General features: G+C 45.6%; 1 protein-coding gene across 2 annotated transcripts in view; it reads right to left on the reverse strand.

The window, feature by feature from the left end:
* Positions 1-11601, reverse strand: part of TFRC (transferrin receptor) — a 30565-nt gene extending 18964 nt beyond the window's left edge. The window contains exons 1-6 of one of the 2 annotated variants that reach the window (XM_072725765.1): positions 11519-11601; positions 5259-5317; positions 4091-4301; positions 2899-3112; positions 1036-1185; positions 742-847 (exon numbers count right to left, since the gene is read on the reverse strand). In XM_072725765.1, the coding sequence (XP_072581866.1) occupies positions 742-847; positions 1036-1185; positions 2899-3112; positions 4091-4301; positions 5259-5294 (717 nt within the window). In that variant the 5' untranslated portion in view covers positions 5295-5317; positions 11519-11601. Of the gene's footprint in view, positions 1-741; positions 848-1035; positions 1186-2898; positions 3113-4090; positions 4302-5258; positions 5318-11434 lie in introns of both variants that reach the window. The other variant, XM_072725759.1, reaches the window with a different exon arrangement.
* Positions 11602-18864: the final 7263 nt, after the last annotated feature.

Genomic DNA, 18864 nt, shown 5'->3' on the forward strand with positions numbered 1-18864 from the left:
TAATTTCTTTATTAGTTTGGCCATATTTGCCTACATTTTAAAAAATCAAGCATTAAAGATTCAGGCTAAGACTAGACTTCAGCCAAGATAGTTACTTATATCTGTCCTCACATGGAACCTTGATATTCGCATTCATCCAGCAAACCCCACCATGAGTCACCATGCGTCAAGCACTGTCCAAAGCTCTGTGACATAGCAGTAAATGAAGCCAACCTCTAGCCCTTCAAGCAGCTTATTATTCTAATGTGGAAATAAATGGATAACGTCAGGTGTGTCAGTAAAGAAAAATAACACAGGATAAGGGGAAGTGATTGGAGGAAGGCTATTTTTAACAAGATAATCAAGGAAGACTTCCCTAAAGAGGTAACAGTAGAAAAGAGACTTGCACAAAATGAGGAAAAGGTCACACTGATATTTAAGGGAAGAGTTTTAAAAAGGCCTTGAGGAAGGAACGTGCCTGTGTTTGAGTGTTTGTTTGAGGAACACCAGGGAAGCTGGGGTAGCCAAAGCACCGTGAAAGAGGAAGAAAGTAGGATTACTTAGGGCCCTGTTGTCCTTACAGGAGAACTTGGGGATTTTACTTTCACTGTGGCATAGGAGGGTTGAAAACAAGAGTATTTCATCATTAGTCACATTTTACAAATAAATTTATACCAAAATTCCTAAGAAAGGTAATGATAAGGAGTTTCCTGGGCTATTCAACAGGGAAAAAAGTCTCATGTATGGTTTTGCCTTACTTACGGTAACTGTCGTTGCCTTACTGTATGCCACGTAACCCTCAGGACTCTCCACCAGGTATACCAAGCCACTCTCCGTACCCACTATGGTCACCGTGTTTTGAGCATTGCTAAAAAAGATTAAGTTAAATTAAGCTGAAGCTAAGGACAACCTTGGGGAAATAAATTAAATGACTAACACATTTAGCATTTTACTTACATTATTTATCGAAAGTCTCTGCTCTATTAGCAGAAAGTAAAGTATATTACCTGAAAGTAACTACCTGTATAAAAATCAGTTTACCATCTTTCAACATACCTGCTTTTGACCTGGATCTTAACAAAATGTTCATCACGCCAGGATTTGGTAAGTTGAAGTTCACGGAATCGATTCTCAATTAATAAAGCAAGGCTTTCATCTTTTTGAGATCCAGCCTCACGAGGCACATACGAATTTTCATTCAGCCACCTAGAGGAAAAAAGGTCACTGTTAATAAACAATGAACTCAAATAATAAGCAAATTTTCCTTTAAGATTCTATTTATCTGAGAGAAAGAGCACAAGCAGGGGCAGAGGGAGAAGCGGGCTCCCCACTGAGGAAGGAGCCCAGGACCCTGGGATCATAACCTGAAACGAAAGCAGATGCTTAACTGACTGAGCCACCCAGGCGCCCCAAGCAAATTGTTTTAAAAGCGTAAACTCAATACTATTCATCACAGTTAAGCTAAATTAACTGTGACCCAAAATTTCTGGATTGACTACAGACAAACTTAGAAGGAAAAAACCTGCCAAATATCTGAAGAAATTTATGACCTCAGCTTGTTAAAACCTCCTTATCCAAAGTAAAGTAGTCCTTCAAGAGAACCATCATAAGGGAGTACCTGTTTAGGGTAGTTTTAGGGAAAGGAGTAGATTCTAAGAGGATCCATTGTAAGCAAAATGAAAGGTAGCGTTACTGTTGGTGAGGTCAGGTATAGCTTTAATTTTCACCTACTTTGAAGCAAAACTACTTCTTGTCCTGATCTCCTATGTCTCATTGTAAATACATATATATGTAAGATAAAGGTTATCTGATTTTTTTGGTAAACTGCAGTCTCATTTTATCTATAATGCCTGGTATAGAGTAAACACAAGTAATTGATGAAGTAAAAATGCCCCAGATTCCTAAAACTAAGACTAAGAATTATTGTACAACTGAAACCGTAGGAAGCCAGCTTATAGGTAAAAGAATAAATTCTTTTTTTTTTTTTTTTAATTTTTATTTATTTATGATAGTCACAGAGAGAGAGAGAGAGAGGCAGAGACACAGGCAGAGGGAGAAGCAGGCTCCATGCACCGGGAGCCCGACGCGGGATTCGATCCAGGATCTCCAGGATCGCGCCCTGGGCCAAAGGCAGGCGCCAAACCGCTGCGCCACCCAGGGATCCCAAGAATAAATTCTTTACAAAGAGTTAGGTATGTCTAAGGAAGATCTTAAAAACCAAAGGACAAAAAAAAAAAAAAAAAACAAAAAACAAAAAAACCAAAGGACAGAAACCTTAAGGACACTTCTTAGGGTGTGGATTAATGAAAACCAGAAGAAATCAAGGAATACTGTTATGTCTCTATATCAAGCTGAGCAGTCAAGTTCGTCCTGATCTAAAGAATACATAAGGCAGGATCCCTGGGTGGCGCAGCGCTTTGGCGCCTGCCTTTGGCCCACGGCGCGATCCTGGAGACCCAGGATCAAATTCCACGTCAGGCTCCCGGTGTATGGAGCCTGCTTCTCCCTCTGCCTGTGTCTCTGCCTCTCTCTCTCTCTCTCTGCGTGACTATCATAAATAAATAAAAATTAAAAAAAAAAAAAAGAATACATAAGGCCCTTGTTATGCCCTTGTGGATAGTAGGAAAGCTCAGCAAGGGGTAAGATAAAAATATCAAAGCAGAAACAAGTCTGATAGCAAGCAACAAGCTATAAAGAGCCAGATGACAAAAGGATCAAAGACCTGCGGAATTTTTTAAAGAAAAATGAGTGTCCTCCCAGAAATTTTTTTCCCAAACAACATAGTTTGAATTCCTTATTAATTGTTTACCCTCTCCTTAACTCTAAGAAGTCTTCCCTCCAGATTGTAATGTTTGTTTTGTAATCACTGCTCTGAATAACCACTATGTGTTTAGATACTGTGAAGCAGCTCAAACTTACCTCATGGTGTTGGTGAAATCTGTGTTACTCAGTCTCTCTGACAACATTGTTTTGAGGTCCGTCCAAAATAAGCGAGAAGGTGTTTCAGGGAAGTACTCTTCTGTTTCTGAGGGTTCTGTTCCCTCTGTCCCCAGGGCCTCTGTTCCTGCTGGTCTTTCACATTCAGCTTTTGGTTCTATACGTTTACAGTAGCCCAAGTAGCCAATCATAAATCCTAAGGATAAGAAGTTTCAGGGCTGAACTCATAGAATTTCATTGATAATATATTCCTATAGGAACTGTTAATATTTTCAGCTAAGCCTTGAAAATACAGGTTTATTCAAATTATAAGCAGTTTCAAAGTAAATAATGAGTCTCAGTGTTGTATTATGTTAAACCATTCAATCTAACAAATCATACAGTTGACTCCCAAACAGTGTGTGTGGGGGGGTGGTTTAAGGGTATAGTACAAATTCTGCATATAACTTTTGACTCTCCAAAAACAAATAGCTTACTGTTAACCAGAAGCCTTACGATGACATAAATAACTGATTAACACATATTTTGTATATGTATGATATACTGTGTTCTTAAAATACCCTTTTCTTAACTTTTTCAATATTTCTAGGCTACGCAGTTGGTCTTTTCAAATTGCCATAAATCTCCAAAAATTTTTCCAATATATTTATTGAAAAAAAAAAATCTGCATAAGTGGACCCACACAGTTCAAGTCCATGTTGTTCAAGAATCAACTGTATAATAACTTTATTTTAATTATGTTACCTTTTTATTTGAAGTTTATTTAAGTAATCTCTATACCCAAGATAGGGCTTCACCCATGACTCCAAGATCAAGAGTCACATGCTCTACTAACTGAGCCAGCCAGGAGTACCTCAATAGTTACCTCTTTAAGAGATAGGTAACTTTTCTTCCCAGAAGCCTTCCTTGAACCCTTAGGGCAAGCTTCTATGCTACAAATATCCTGTGTGTATTTCTAGTATAACATTTGCACATTACAATGAAATGATTCATGTCTCTCTCTCTGCCCACCAGGCTAAACTCAAGGCAGGCCTAGAATCTTAGTCATCATTATATTTCTAGTGCCTAGCATAATGGCACATAAAAAGGTACAAAATAAACACTGGCTTGGCTAAATTAACAGACTTTCTAGAGTCGGTGACAAGGAACACGAAGTTTTGAATGGCGCTCTTACCAATCAGGAAAAAGAGGACTACAGCAATAGTCCCATAGCAGATAAATCCATTACACCTTTTTGGTTTTTGGACACTGGCATGATTACCCCTCACGTTATTGTCAACATTTTCTTCTTCATCTGCAGCTAGTTTCATCTCCACATGGCTGTTATCACCGTCTACTTGCCGTGCCAGACTAAACCGGGTATAGGACAATGGTTCTCCACCAAACTGAGATTTGGAGAAAAAAAAAGAAAGAAAGCATTATGAAAGAAAAGAAAGGGATGAGGAACATTTACAAAGAGTTTGATTAGGGGATGCCTGGGTAGCTCAGTAGCTCAGTCAGTGGTTGAGCGTCTGCCTTTGACTCAGGTCATGATCCTGGGGCCCTGAGATCTAGTCCCACATTTTTCTTTTTTTAAAGATCTTATTTATTTATTCATGAGAATACACAGAAAGGAGAGAGAGAAGCAGAGACACAGGCAGAGGGAGAAGCCGACTCCATGCAGGGAGCCTGATGTGGGACTCGATCCTGGGTCTCTAGGATCACGCCCTGGGCTGCAGACAGTGCTAAACCACTGAGCAACCAGGGCTGCCCTCTAGTCCCACATTGATCCTGCTTCTCCCTCTGCCTGTGTCTCTGCCTCTCTGTGTGTCTCTCATGAACGAACAAATAAAATCTTAAAAAAAAGAAAAAGTTTGATTAGGTACTATACTTATTATTAGGCCAATACTAGGACTTGCTATATATTCTTAAGGAAAAAAGTTCCTCTTTCAAAGCAACCTTCTTCCCTATACCCAGTTCCGTCCATGGCAGATGAGGGCTAGAGCACACATTGGCCTTCTTCATCTCATTCAGCATTTTCATTCAGGGCGTCTGTTATGTATGTCTATTTACATAGGTATACATTTTGATCAGTGCTTTCTTTAGTTCCTCTTATCTATTTGGCTGTCCTCCCATCACACCCAAAATATCCTGAAAGTTCCTCAAGATTTTCCAAGTTAACTCACTCAAGACTGAATACATCCTTCCTTTGTGGGATCCATTACATCTCAAGACCACCACTTCAACATAAACAAATACTCTGATAGTTTTGAATAATATTTCATGTTTACTGGGTGAGTCATACTTGTATTCTTCATATTCTCACAAACTGGCAACCAGAAATACAACTTTAAATATCTTACCAAGGTAGAGAATGCTGATCTGGCTTGATCCATCATTCTGAGGTGCCACACAGAAGAGCCTAGTGTTAAAACAGAAAATTAATATGAGATAGATACCAGTGTATCAGATAAGTGAGGGCTTTTCATCACCACACCAGGTTATACATAACAAGTTTACTTTTTTAAAAAAAGTATTTTATTTATTTATTCATGAGAGACACAGAAAGAGAGGCAGAGACACAGGCAGAGGGAGAAGCAGGCTCCCTGCAGGGATCCCGATGTGGGACTCGACCCCAAATCCCAGGATCAAGCCCTGAGCATGAAGGCAGATGCTCAACCGCTGAAGCCACCCAGGCGTCCCAGTATTGTAACTTCTACAGCTCAGTTTTTAAAAGTGTATAAGAAATAAAGCAGGGGCGCCTGGGTGGCTCAGTAGTTAAACATCTGCCTTCTGCTCAGGTCCTTATCCCAAGTCCTGGGATGGAGTCCCACATTGGGCTCCCTGCAGGGAGCTTGCTTCTCCCTTTATGTCTCTGCCTCTATCGGTTGTCTCAAAGAAAGAAAGAAAGAAAGAAAGAGAGGAAGGAAGGAAGGAAGGAAGGAAGGAAGGAAGGAAGGAAGGAAGGAAGGAAGGAAGGAAGGAAAAAGAAAGAAGAAAAGAAAAGAAAAGAAAAAAGAAAAAAGAAAAGAAAAGAAAAGGAAAGAAAAGAAAAAAGAAAATGTGCCAACTGTTAATTGGTGAATCAGAGTAAAGGATACAGGGATATATATTGTACTACTATTATCTCAATTTTCCCTATAGGCTTGAATTTTTCAAAATAAAAAATGTGGGCTAAACCACCCAGCCGCCCGGGTGGCTCAGTCAGTTAAGCATGTAACTTTTGGTTTTGGCTCAGGTCATGATCTCAGGGTTGTGGGATGGAGCTCTGTGGCAGGCTCCACATTCAGCGAGGAGTCTGCTTGAGATTCTCTTCCTATCCCTTTGTCCCTCCCCTCCCTCCCCCTCTAAAATAAATAAATCTTTTTTTAAAATGTGGAAAACTAATCAGAACATCATCCACATTAATAGATTTAAGTAACTTAATATAATAGTCAAAGAGACAAATACAAAAAAACAATAGACAAGCACTGGAAAAAAGAAATAAAGTATAAGTAAGCCAAGAATGGTCATGCAACAAAGACCAGTAACAAAGCATCTCCAATAAAAGTGAAAACCCGATCCTTCTGATTAAATGAAGTTCTTACAAATGATAGATCTTTGATGCAAAAACAATGGACAAAAAGAAAAACTCAGTATGTGGTTTTAGGAGAAGGTCAACTATCTGAAATGTCAAATGTCTTGTTCCAGGCTGAAAACTGATAATCCAAAACTGAAGTTCAGTAAGTTACTGGATTATAAAAATTGTGTTCTCAAAAAAAAAAAAAAAAAAAAAAAAAAAAGTGTTCTCATCTCCAGAAATTTAAGAAATTAATCTTAACCTCTGAATCACCGTTGTTATGCCCAAAGCTAGTATAATATTGTATGTCAACTATACATCAATACATCAATTAAATAAATTTTAAAATAAATGACAACCATTTTAAAAGTTTTTCTTATTTTCAAGTAATCTCTACACCCAATGTGGGGCTTGAATTTACAACCCTGAAATCAAGAATCACACACTCTACAGAATGAGCCAGCCAGGCGCCCTGACTACGATTTTAAAAGCAAAAAATACCTCTGTAACCAACAGAGTCCTATATTAAGTTAAAGCATAGGTATTAGCTGAAATCTGGATTTTTCTAATGAATTTGGTTTGAGTGCATCTAGATGTTTGAAACTGATATATTGAGACATATAGAGTGGTCACTTATTTCTTTTTTTTTTTGGTCACTTATTTCTTACTATTTTAAGGCTTTTTCTGTACTAACAATTGTGTACACTTACAGCGCATTTAACATCCACATGGCATAAAGCAAACTAAGTATACACAGACTGTAAAAGACATCATATAAACTGGCGTTAGAAAAGCCTCCTAATGAGGGTGCCTGGGTGGCTCAGGTCATGTTCCTGGGACAGAACCCTGCATTGGGCTCTCTGCTCAGCAGGGAGTCGGCTTCTACCTCTCGGTGCTCATGCTTGCACTCTCTCTCAAATAAATAAAATCGTTAAAAAAGAAGTCTCCTATCAAAACCATTTAACAACAACAAAAATTTAACCCCCAAGCTTTAAAGACTAGAGCTAAGAAACAAGACATCATCTTAGAAGCACAGTCTCCTGCCCTATCTGGTGTCCAAGTTTATCACTATCCCTGCACCAGAACCGTACAAACCCAATCACTAAAACCAGAACTAGAAGACTCCACCCTGAACCAATTTTAATCATCCTTTTCTAGGAAAAAGCAGCTTAGAAGTTTAATATTCATCTGAACCAGCCATTCCTCAAGGTTTCTAGTTTTAATTTTTAGACTAAAGTGACGCTTTTAAATAAATGATCTAAGGATTTAAATAAATGATGAGATTTAGTGATTGCAAGTCTGCATAAACAAAGATATAAATAGAATGTAATTATGAAAAAAAAAGAATGTAATTATGATTTTGTATAATGAAGCTCTAAATACTAGTTTACTGAAAGAACTAGTATGTTATTTCTATTTCAATAGCCAGACACAAAATTAAGATTATAACATAAAAGAAATCAAATCAGAGGAAAAAACTGACCTAGGAAATTCCCATTTTAACCTCATAATTTAACCCCACATCTAGGAAGAACATAATTCTATACCTATAAAAGTTATCCCTCAAGTTTTATATAACAAATTTGAATCATTCTTTCAAAATGACCTCACACGCAGTAAAGCTCTGTATTCAAAAGAACCCCTTAATAAATTTTCTTCCGACTGAAATCACTCTAATTTACATGCTCTAAAAGTGTGGGAGAAACTTTCCATACCAGTTATAACTGTCTATAAACAGGCAGTTCTGTTAAGACAGCATCTAAAAGCCAACAACTTTTCTGACTTATTTCACTGTGTCACTACCACCACTGCTGATCATCTGTTACCAAGAGACAAACCGAATATCACCTTCCTTGATTCTTATGCACATTAGCACCTTGTATACATTTGCTCAATCATAACTGGAAAACCTATTCAGTTTCTCACATTAATAATGAAAATAAAGGTTCACATATGTTTAAGTTCTTCTTCCTGCTTTTGAGGTTCTGTTCTGGAGAACATCACTACCTAATAACCGCTGCCCGCTACTTTCTCCAAAATGGGACAGAAACTAGCTCCCACCTCTACTAACAGTCTTTCCTTGTGAACTTCTTTCTTCCTGACTCAGCTCAGGGAACGTTTTTATGAAACCTTCTCTGGCGGATTTCCCTACCCTATATTTGACATGGAATTTACAAAAAATAATTAAGAATAAAGATATTTTATTTTTTTAAGATATTTTATTTCTTAACAGTATTGAAGCATGCTTAATGTATATGAAGTTCACTTTACATATCATTTGGAAATTACATTAAAAAATATAATTAGAGGGGCAGCCTGGGTGGCTCAGCGGTTTAGTGCTGCCTTCAGCCCAGGGTGTGACCCTGGAGACCCGGGATCAAATCCCAGGTCGGGCTCCCTGCGTGGGGCCTGCTTCTCCCTCTGCCTGTGTCTCTGCCTCTCTCTGTGTCTCTCATGAATAAATAAAATCTTAAATAAATATATATATATAAAGCATGAAAACCTTGGACCTGGAATCTTCCCCCATTCCTGCCAGTATTCTGGTTTATCCTGGAATCACCGGGCAAGGCATGGATAGTAGGGAAATTTTAAAACGTAGAAAAATTTTAGGGGCGCCTGTGTGGCTCAGTTGGTTGGGCCTCCAACACTTGGTTTAGGCTAAGGTCAGGATCTCAAGGTCACGGGATCCTGACAGGCATCCAGCAGCACAGAGCTCTGAGCTCCACGCAGAGTTGGCTTCAGATTCCTCCCTTCCCTTCTGCCCCTTGCCCCACTCCTGTGGGCTCTCTCAAATAAGAATCTTTAAAAAAAAAAAAAAAAGAAAGAAAAAAGCAGAACTTTTAAAGGCTACCTGGTAGGGCTCCAAGATCTTAAGCAACTGATTACGGACACCCTTTTTGCAAACTGTTTCCCTATTCATTTGCAGGTGAAAATGAAAAGGTTACATGAATTTGCAAAACTCCTGCAGGGCCCTCCGGACACATAAGGACACATAATCGTGCACACCCAGGACTTAAAGAGATGGTCGAGATCCCTCCTAGTTTTAAGGGTCTAAAATGAAAAGGTGGTGGGGTGGCTCAATCGCTTAAGCATCTGGCTTTTAGTTTCGGCTCAGGTCGCGATCTCCTGAGTGGAGAAACTGAGCCAGGGACAGGCTCAGGGCTCAGCAGGGAGTCAGCTTGAAAAGTCTCTCCTTCTGCCCCTCCCCCCCCCAATAAATAAATCTTTAAAAAAAAATTAAAAATGAAGAGGCCGCGGAGTAAAACAAGGAGAATCTTCCTTCCTATTGGGCTTTCTGTAAGAAGACTGCCCGACTCCAAGGAAGTCCCTGCGCGGTGCTCATGTGAGACGAGTGCACAAAGGCACACACAGGGAAGAGTCCCAAAAGGTCTCAGAGGATCATTCCTGACCAGGTTTCATTGCTGTCTGATTCAAGTTTCACTGGGAAACTTTGCTCCACGACTACAGAGAGAGAAGTACAGTATCAGGGGCAAATAACCGCCACAACTTATGGCAGAGGGAGCTGTCCCTACCCAACAATCTTCAGCACACCACTTCAACAAAAGACATTCCAGCAGAGCAAAGTGAAAAGGGTGCCGTGCTGTATGTAAATTTTTGGAAGAAATTTCTTATTGGCATCAAAACTTTTAAATTCTACATCTTCTTGCGAAGTATATTGAGTTCATTACAACCCAAAACTAAGAAGAAGAAAAAAAAAAAACCCAGCACGGCCAACAAGTACTGTAGAGAGCCTAAACCTGACTTTTTTTTTTTTTGCAATACAAAACTAACTTCTGGAAATCACCTTAAATATCGGTCAATAAGGTCAACCCCCCCCCCCCCCCCCCCAAACACACACAGCTCAGTGGCAACTGAATCAGCATCTACTCTTCCAACTCCTTTCTAAAGCTCAGAATAAAGGTGTCAGGTATCCAAACACGGGAAGAGGACAATTATTAACCGCTTCAATTCTCTTACCCCACCCCCTCTGCAGGGAGGGAAGCAGAAGCAATGAAGTTCCCCGGTCTACCCAAGGTCGCTGGGAGTAGAGAGAAAACTGTTAATGAGGGGGGGGGGGGGGGGGATAGGGCAGCCCTGGTGGCTCAGTGGTTTGCTGCTGCCTTCAGCCCAGGGCGTGATCCTGGGGACCTGAAATCGAGCCCTGCATCAGGCTCCCTGCATGGAGCCTGCTTCTCCCTCTGCCTGTGTCTCTCTTCCTCTGTTTGTGTGTCTCGTGAATAAATAAATATATTCTAAAAGCAAAAAATAAAGTCACAGAATAGGCTCTTCCTTACTCCCCTAGGCCTGCCATCTGCAGGAGCCGTCCTGGAGGAACAGCCGCACAATGGGGCCTGTAAGGCAGCTGTCAACGCAGCACGGCCCCTCAGCCCCAGAGCAGCTTTCCCCAAAGCAGAAGCCAGCGCCCACCCGGTGGTGACTCGGCCTCTGGACTACAGCTTCCACCAACCGAGGTGCCCCGGCTGCACCCCCCGCCCTACAGCGAGCAGTCGGAACGCGCTGCAAGCCGGCACCTGCGGCGTCCAGGCGGCCTGTGCCTGGAGGAAAACCGGGGAGCCCCCACGCGACCTGGGGGGCCGCGATGCGCGGGGTTCACGCACGCGGCTCGCAGCACCCGCCCCGGGCTCCCGGGACAGCAGGTCGCGGCCCGGGCAGGCTCCGCCGCCGCAGGGCTCGCGGGGCTGGCAGCTCAAGGTCACCCCGTGCACCCCGACAGCTCCCTGGGTTCACTTCCCGCACCGGCCACGTGCTCGGCTCCACGCGGCCCGGGCCGTCCCACGGGGCCCCCCCGCGTCCTTTGAGGACGAGCGGGTGGCGACGGGGGTCCGGGAGGCCTCCGGGGGCAGAGGCAGGGTGCGGGGCGCAGAGCGGCCGTGGGGGCCGCCGCCCCCGAGGAAGCAGGGGGCGCGCCGGGGTCGGCCTCCGCACGCAGCGCCCAGCCCCAGCCCCAGCCCGCTGCACCTGCAGCCCGCGGCCCGCTCCAGCCCGCCGCCCCCGCTGCAGCCGCCGCGAGGCCCGGGCACGCGAGCGCGGCGCGTCACTCACTCGGGCCCCCGCTCCGGCCGCCGCCGCCGTCCCCGGACGAAGCTGACGCTCTCTGCGGGCCGGCCGCCCCCGACCGCCCTTTTATAGCGCGGCCCCGCCCCCTCCGACCCCCTTCCAGGCTTGCGTCACTTCCTGCCGCACGTAGCCCCAGAGGTGCCCAGGGAATGGGCTGCCGGGGGCGACGGCGCGCACGCAGCGGACCGGCCTGCGCGTGGGCGGGGCCTGCGTGGGGGCGGGGCCTGCGCGGGGCGGGGCCTGCGCGGGGGGCGGGGCCGAGCGGAAAAGGCGCCAAGGCTGCAGGTGCCGCGAGCTGCTGCCCGCGCCCGCAGCCCAACCTTGACCGACCTCCAGGCCCTGCAGCGCCGAGGCCGATGGCGTGGGCGCTCGGTCCTGAGTGTGGGAGGCCGGACGCGGAAATAATGCCTTGAGTGTGCATCTTTGCTGGAGGAGTAGGGGAGCCCCTAGCACCGTGCTGTGAGCCATTGCTTTGCAGCCGCGGGAGTACCTTGGGATAAGCCCCAAGGAAGAAAGAGTGAGAAGCAAAATGCAAAATTGTGTTCAGGGTGTGCAGAAGCGGGCCTGGCGCGGGGCTCGGCGCGGTGCTGGACGCATGAAGGAACGCAAGGGGAAGCAGAAGCTAGTGGGGGAATTAGGGGGACATGGCAGACGGGCCTGGATGCTCGTCCCCAGCATCGTTATCACGGAGGTGTGCAGTGCGGAACAGATGAAACAGGGTTCTTAAGCTCCTACCAACACTTACACCTTCTCCCCGCCTCTGGGCGGCAATTTACAGCCCTTGGAGGGAGACAGGCAAGTTTACAAACAGCTGCAAAGGAGAAAAGCTGCAGGGCCATAAAAGGGTTACAGAGAAAGAAAGGGCTTCCCAGGTCAGAGCCCCGAGGGACACAGAACCGTCCTTTAAAAATGCAAATCATGGGGATTCCTGGGTGGCTCAGTGGTTTAGCGCCCAGGGCATGATCCTGGAGTCCCAGGATCGAGTCCCGCATCAGGCTCCTGGAGCCTGCTTCTCCCTCTGCCTGTGTCTTTGCCTCTCTTTCTCTGTCTCTCATGAATAAAGTCTTAAAAACAAAACAAATAAAATAAAATAAAAATGCAAATCAGGGGCGGGGGAGATAAAAGATAAAGAAAAAAATAAAATGCAAATCCCTTTTCAGGTTTGGGGCTCCCGCTCTTTACCTAATTCTGCGATGTAGGAGAGGAACTAACACGGGGTTTGCACACCGCTCTTCACCTTGCCCCCCCGGATTCTTTAAAATCTCTCCCCAGGGAAAAATAAATCTTATAAACAGAAGCATCAGCGCATCTTAGGGGATGTGCACAGGAAAAAGTGAGATGGAGGAATGGGATGGAGGGGCCGCCTTGACATTTGGACAGTGGACGGGCTGAGTCTCTTTTCCCTTTCCTTGGTTGCTGGGATCTTAAAAAAAAAAAACAATGCTAGAATCCAGGTGAAAATCTTTTTTTAACCATTTGAAGAAATGGGCTTAGGCGACCAAGGTCAGGAGGAAACCCGTGAAAATCCAAATTAAAGAATCGACATCCATTGGTGCAGCCACTGGAAAACAGTATGGGAGTTCCTCAAAAAATTAACATTGGAACTACTCGAAGGCCCTGTAATGGTATTTACCAAAAAAAAACAAAACAAAACCTAAAAACATCAAGGGGATACATGCACCCCTATAGTTATTGCAGCATTATTTACAAGAGCCAAATTATGGAAGCAGCGCAAGTATCCATTGATAGAAGAATGATGTAGTTTTGGAATATAGGTGAGGTTTGGTGGGGTGAGGTCCAGAGTCAAGGACCAAGAAAGAATTATTGAGACGTCTTTGGTGCAAAATGGTAGTTTTATTAAAGCACGGGGACAGGACCCTTGGGCAGGAAGAGCTGCTGCCCAGGGGTTGTGAGGGGTGGCTGATTATACACTTGGGAGTTGGGGGAGGTAAGGAAAAGGGAGGTTTTTAAAAGGATTTTTGTATGCTCAAGAGGACCTACAGGGTATTGGAGGCCTTGCCATTGTCAAGTTAAGGTTGTTTTTCCCTCTAGTAAACCATTAACATTAAGATAGCTGGGAGTTTCCTTCTGCAAGTTAGGTTATTGATAAGAATGCTTTTTTTTCTTTTTGATCACTAAGACATTTTATGAACTAAAACAGATTCTTGTTCTTGGGATCCCTGGGTGGCGCAGCAGTTTGGCGCCTGCCTTTGGCCCAGGGCGCGACCTTGGGGAGCCGGGATCGAATCCCGCGTCGGGCTCCCAGTGCATGAAGCCTGCCTCTCCCTCTGCCTGTGTCTCTGCCTCTCTCACTCTCCCTCTCTCTCTGTGACTATCATAAATAAATAAAAATTATAAAAAAAAAAATTAAAAAAAAAAGAGATTCTTGTTCTTGTCTATAGGAATATAATCTCTATAAGTTAACTATTTGTTTTTCCTTTCCCTTAGCTTTAGGGCAGCCAGGAGTGCCCAGGAAGGTCACACTTATCCCACCCAGCAGTAGGGGTGGAGCTTTGCACTGTGTGAGCTTGTGCTTTGTCCTCAGCTAGCCTTCCCTTCCCCATCACTCACCAAGATGAAAACTAAAAAAATTTTTTAAAGGTATCATGAAAAAAAATTTACATTGACAAAAATGAAACAATAAAGATGAGACTACTTTAAAGAGCAAGTCAATTATATTTTTAATTTCATACCTCCTATTAGTAATAATGGGCACTATGTAATTAAACTTACTTTCCTAGCCCTTTCTCCCTTGAAACGTTGCAGGATTTCCCTCTTCTGCAATTTCAAATAGATGACTATAAATTTGTCTTGCTTTGTTGCAGAATCTGTACTATACTGAGAGGCAATTCTGCTTTGTCTGGTAGTCCATACAAATGTTCAAACATTTTATTTTTTTAATCTGATCTTCATTGTCGTCACTGTCGTTGCCATTACTACATAGCATGACCTCCCACTTCTGGAGACCCAACATTGGATGCTTGCCATTCAAGAAGCTTTTGGTAACTAACCGTTATTTAAACTATCTGGCATAACTGAAATGGCAACTATCAAGTTCCAGTCTTTCTCAGACTGTTATATAAGACTTAAACTAGAATTAAAATTCTTGCAGTTTTGGGGAAAATTATTTCCCCCCCTCTATCCTTCTAGGTTCTTTGGCTGGTAAGTTGATATAAAACAGATTAACAGGAGAAAAACAAAAAACTAATGTAATTACGAATATAGGGAGCTCCATCGGAATACGAGACCCAAGGACAAGTTGGACAATTGAGGCTTATATATGCCATCCTGAGCTAAGGAATGGGATAGTGGCCTGGGGCTTTCAAAGAGAGGAGGGGGGCACCTGGGTGGCTCAGTGGTTAAGCATATCCCTTTGTTGTTGTTGTTCTTTAAGATTTTATTTATTTATTCATGAGAGACACACAGAGAGAGGCAGAGACTCAGGCAGAGGGAAAAGCAGGCTCCATGCAGGGAGCTGGATGTGGGACTTGATCCCTGGTCTCCAGGATCACGCACTGAGCCAAAGGCAGGCGCTCAACTGCTGAGCCACCCAGGCGTCCCTGGCATCTGCTTTTGGCTCAGGTAATAATCCCAGGGTCCCAGGGGGGAGTCCTGCCATCAGGCTCCCCATAGGGAACCTGCTTCCACCTCTGCCTCTCTCTCTGTTTCTCATGAACAAATAAATAAAATCTTTTAAAAAGGGGTGTGGGGTGGGGAGGAGGATAATTCACAGGACTATAGGAACAGCAGATGTTTAGTAGTTAAATGTTTGCCCTGCCATACAGATGAATCGTTCAGACAACATTTATCTCTGGCAGTAACTTATTCTGGGAGAGACCCCCAGTTTAGATTCTTCATGGCAATTAGGGGAGGGGCACCTTTCTCTTGAGCCTGCAGGGTCTCACTTGCCTTCAGCTCAAAACAATCCACATGCCCATGTTATATTTTGGGGTCACATATTCTGCTTCCCTTCACTTTCTTCCAAAAGGTACGCAAAATTTTTTTTAAGTCATGTATATTGGAATGTTGCATAAAGGAAGCTGGAGGTTGAAGAGGAATCTAGTGTACTTTAAAAAGAAAACAGAGAAGCTCTTCAGGTCTAGGGGAAAGAGCACACAGTCAAGGAACTGGAGTTCTCAACTTTCATGAGCCTGGGCATCAGCACTAAAATGGGATTGGGGCGCCTGGGTGGCTGAGTCCTTAAAGCAACCGACTCTTTATTTCTGCTGAGGTTGTGATCTCAGGGCTGTGGGACCCAGCCCCATTCCAGGCTCTGCAATCAGCGGGGAGTCTGCTTCTCTACCTCTGCCCTTCCCACTACATGCATGTGTGCTCTCTCTCTCTTTCTCTCTCATAAATTAAATAAATAAATAAATAAATAAATAAATAAATAAATAAATAAATCTATCTTTAAAATGGGATTTAAAATACCTGCCTTGGGGATCATTGGGTGGCTCAGCAGTTCAGCGCCTGCCTTTGGCCCAGGGTGTGATCCTGGAGTCCAGGGATCGAGTCCCATGTCGGGCTCCCGACATGGAGCCTGCTTCTCCCTCCTCCTGTGTCTCTGCCTCTCTCTCTCTCTCTCTCTCTCTCTCATAAATAAATAAATAAATAAATAAATAAATAAATAAATAAATAAATCCTTTAAAAAAATAAAATAAAATAATAAAAAATAAAATAAAATAAAATAAAATACCTGCCTTGCAGATTTCCTGTGGAGTTGTAAGCTCCAAAAACCACACAGTAAACTGGTACAGAGTAGACTTTCCAGGCCTTGGTCTAGTCAGCCTGGGTGGGATGGAGCAGAGTCAGGCAGGAAAGCAACATGGAAGATGTCTGCAGACCAGTGTAGGATTTATTTATCTATTCATGAGAGACACAGACAGAGAGGCAGAGACAGAAGCAGGCTCCATTTAGGTTAATCAAGAGGAAGAAATGAGGCCTTCACCCTAGGAGAATGGCTTGCCTGGAGACTCGGAGGTGAGAACCAGCCCGTGGCATGCCATAGTTAAAAGATCCTACTCTACAGAAATACCTGATAGCTACTTCAGAGGAATTACTGGTGGAAGCATAGGTACAGGAGTCATGAGCTGTAAGGTCCCCCCTCTTTCACTCTTTTCTTCACCTGGAGATGAGGACTCAGGACTAGATGAGGGACCAGAGGACTAGCTGAGGACCAAGCACATTGACGAGTCCTTGAACCAGGCAGAGGGACCTTCCTCTACAGACTCCACTGCCTCAATGTTCATGCTTTGCTAAGGGGCAGCAGGCAATCTCAGCCCAACCCCCAGGAGCCTGTAAGGCTACTTTAACATATAAAAATCCCTTTGGAAATTTCCTTTATCTCTAAACCCCCAAGATCCGTGTTGGCAACCATCCCCAAGCACATGGCCCACCGATACACACCTGAAGGGGCTCCCGACTCAGGTTTGATTAGACGGTAAAAAGTGACCTTTTCCCAACAATAACCAGCTCCCTCCGGGTCCTGGAGACCTTGCTTCCAAAATCCCATAGAGAGGATGCTATCCCCAAACTCCTCCCCACTGCCAGGTATAGAATCAGCCCTCCCTGCCCACGGGTCCTGTCCCCGGGCTTTCATAAAACCACCATTCTGCACCAAAGACGTCTCAAGGTTTCTTTCTTGGTCCTTGGCTCCGGACCTCAGCAATATTCTACAACTTCATCATCTGGCGCCAACGCGGGGCTTTGAGCCTTTATACCTGGACTCCGAGCTTCCATGCAGAGTGAGCGAGCACTTTCTCATCTTCCTTTTACTCTCATTCCAGGGGCCCTTCCAGGAGCCCGGCCTTGGGGGGCCCTTCCAGGAGCCTGGTCTTGGGGGGCCCTTCCAGGAGCCTGGTCTTGGGGGCCCTTCCAGGAGCCCAGTGTTGGGGGGACCCTTTCAGGAGCCCAGCCTTGGGGAGCCCTTCCAGGAGCCCAGCCTTGAGGGGCCCTTCCAGGAGCCGGCTTTGGGGGCCCTCCATGCCATGGTTCAGGCTGCGGTCATCTGGGCCACTGCGGGGAGCAGAAAGCCTGCCTGCCGTCGGGAGGTGCCCGCTGGGCCAGGCTGGTAGGGAGACCCCGAGCCTCGATGGCCTCCCTCTGTTCCCGTCCTTGGACAGTGCTGTCGCCCTCGCAGCCACCCGCGCCACCAGAACGGCCGCCAGCCGAGTCCCGCGTGAGGCTCCCTCCCGAGGGATCAAGGGGACACCCCATCCCTGGGCCTCCACTGGGGGCCGGGCCGGACCCGCCACTGAGCGTGGCCCATGTCCTGGAGGAGCCGGGCACCCCGTCAGGCTCCGGCCTTTGCTGCCTCCGTCACTGTGCCCCACCGACCACTGCTACAGAGCTGGGTGACCTCCCCTTGGGGACTTCCTGGTGTTCTCAGTGGTTCCACGGGGCTGCTCTGCCTCTAGGCCAGAGCTTCACCACCCGGCCTTCAAGGCCTGGAATTTGGGTGCATTCGCTGGCACCCACTGTATGCTGGCACCCACTGTACACTGGCACCCACCCATACGTGGCACCCACCCGTAGCCTAGGAAGTGATGGGGCCGCAGGGGGATGGCAGGCCTCCGTCCCACAAGGGCCTTTACAGCTGCGGTGACCCCGGCGGCTCTGATAGGGAGACACCTCGGGTCGCCTTGACACTAGGAACCTCTGGCCGATCTTGCATGTGGGACACCACCCGGCGGGGGGGGGGGGGGGGCGGTCCTCAGAATGGACCTCTTACTCTTCTCTGGGAGCATGGGAGCTCCTCTCTTCGGTCCCCAAGGACTCTCCCCTGGGGCCCCTTCACCTGCTGGAGACCATCTGGATGGCAAGATTCTGGAAAGGCCTGAGCGCTGACGCTGCCCTGGGGATCCCCGTTAGCTCTGCTCTGCAGAGGCCAGCTGGCCCCGACGTGGGCTCCTAACCTCCCTCCTGACGCTGGATAACAATGATCCAGACAGGCCTCCTCCAGGTAAACCAGGGTGTGGGAGGAAGCACAGGCCTTCCCAGACGAAGGGGACCCTGACTCGTACTCTCGCTGTGCCTCCTAACAGATGTGGGGGTTTCTCCCTCACTCATTCTGTGGGTTAATGCCAACAATCAGGGCCACCTGTGGTTAGTCTCCCTCAGGACGGGGACTTCAAGGAACATTCCCAAGCAGCTGCTGAAAGTCTCTTTGTTTCGGGGAGATTCCCGGTCTTCTCTGGCCTGACACGGACCGCCTCATTCCACTTGGTGGTGGAAGGACATGGTGTTTACTCATCTGTGCAAGTGGCCGAGCTCTAGAACCAGGAACCCCTTCTCTGCCTCCTGGCTGCTCTTTGCCCCTTCTGCCCCCTCCC

This window comes from Vulpes vulpes, chromosome 1 (genome assembly GCF_048418805.1).
Source record: "Vulpes vulpes isolate BD-2025 chromosome 1, VulVul3, whole genome shotgun sequence".
NCBI lineage: Eukaryota > Metazoa > Chordata > Mammalia > Carnivora > Canidae > Vulpes > Vulpes vulpes.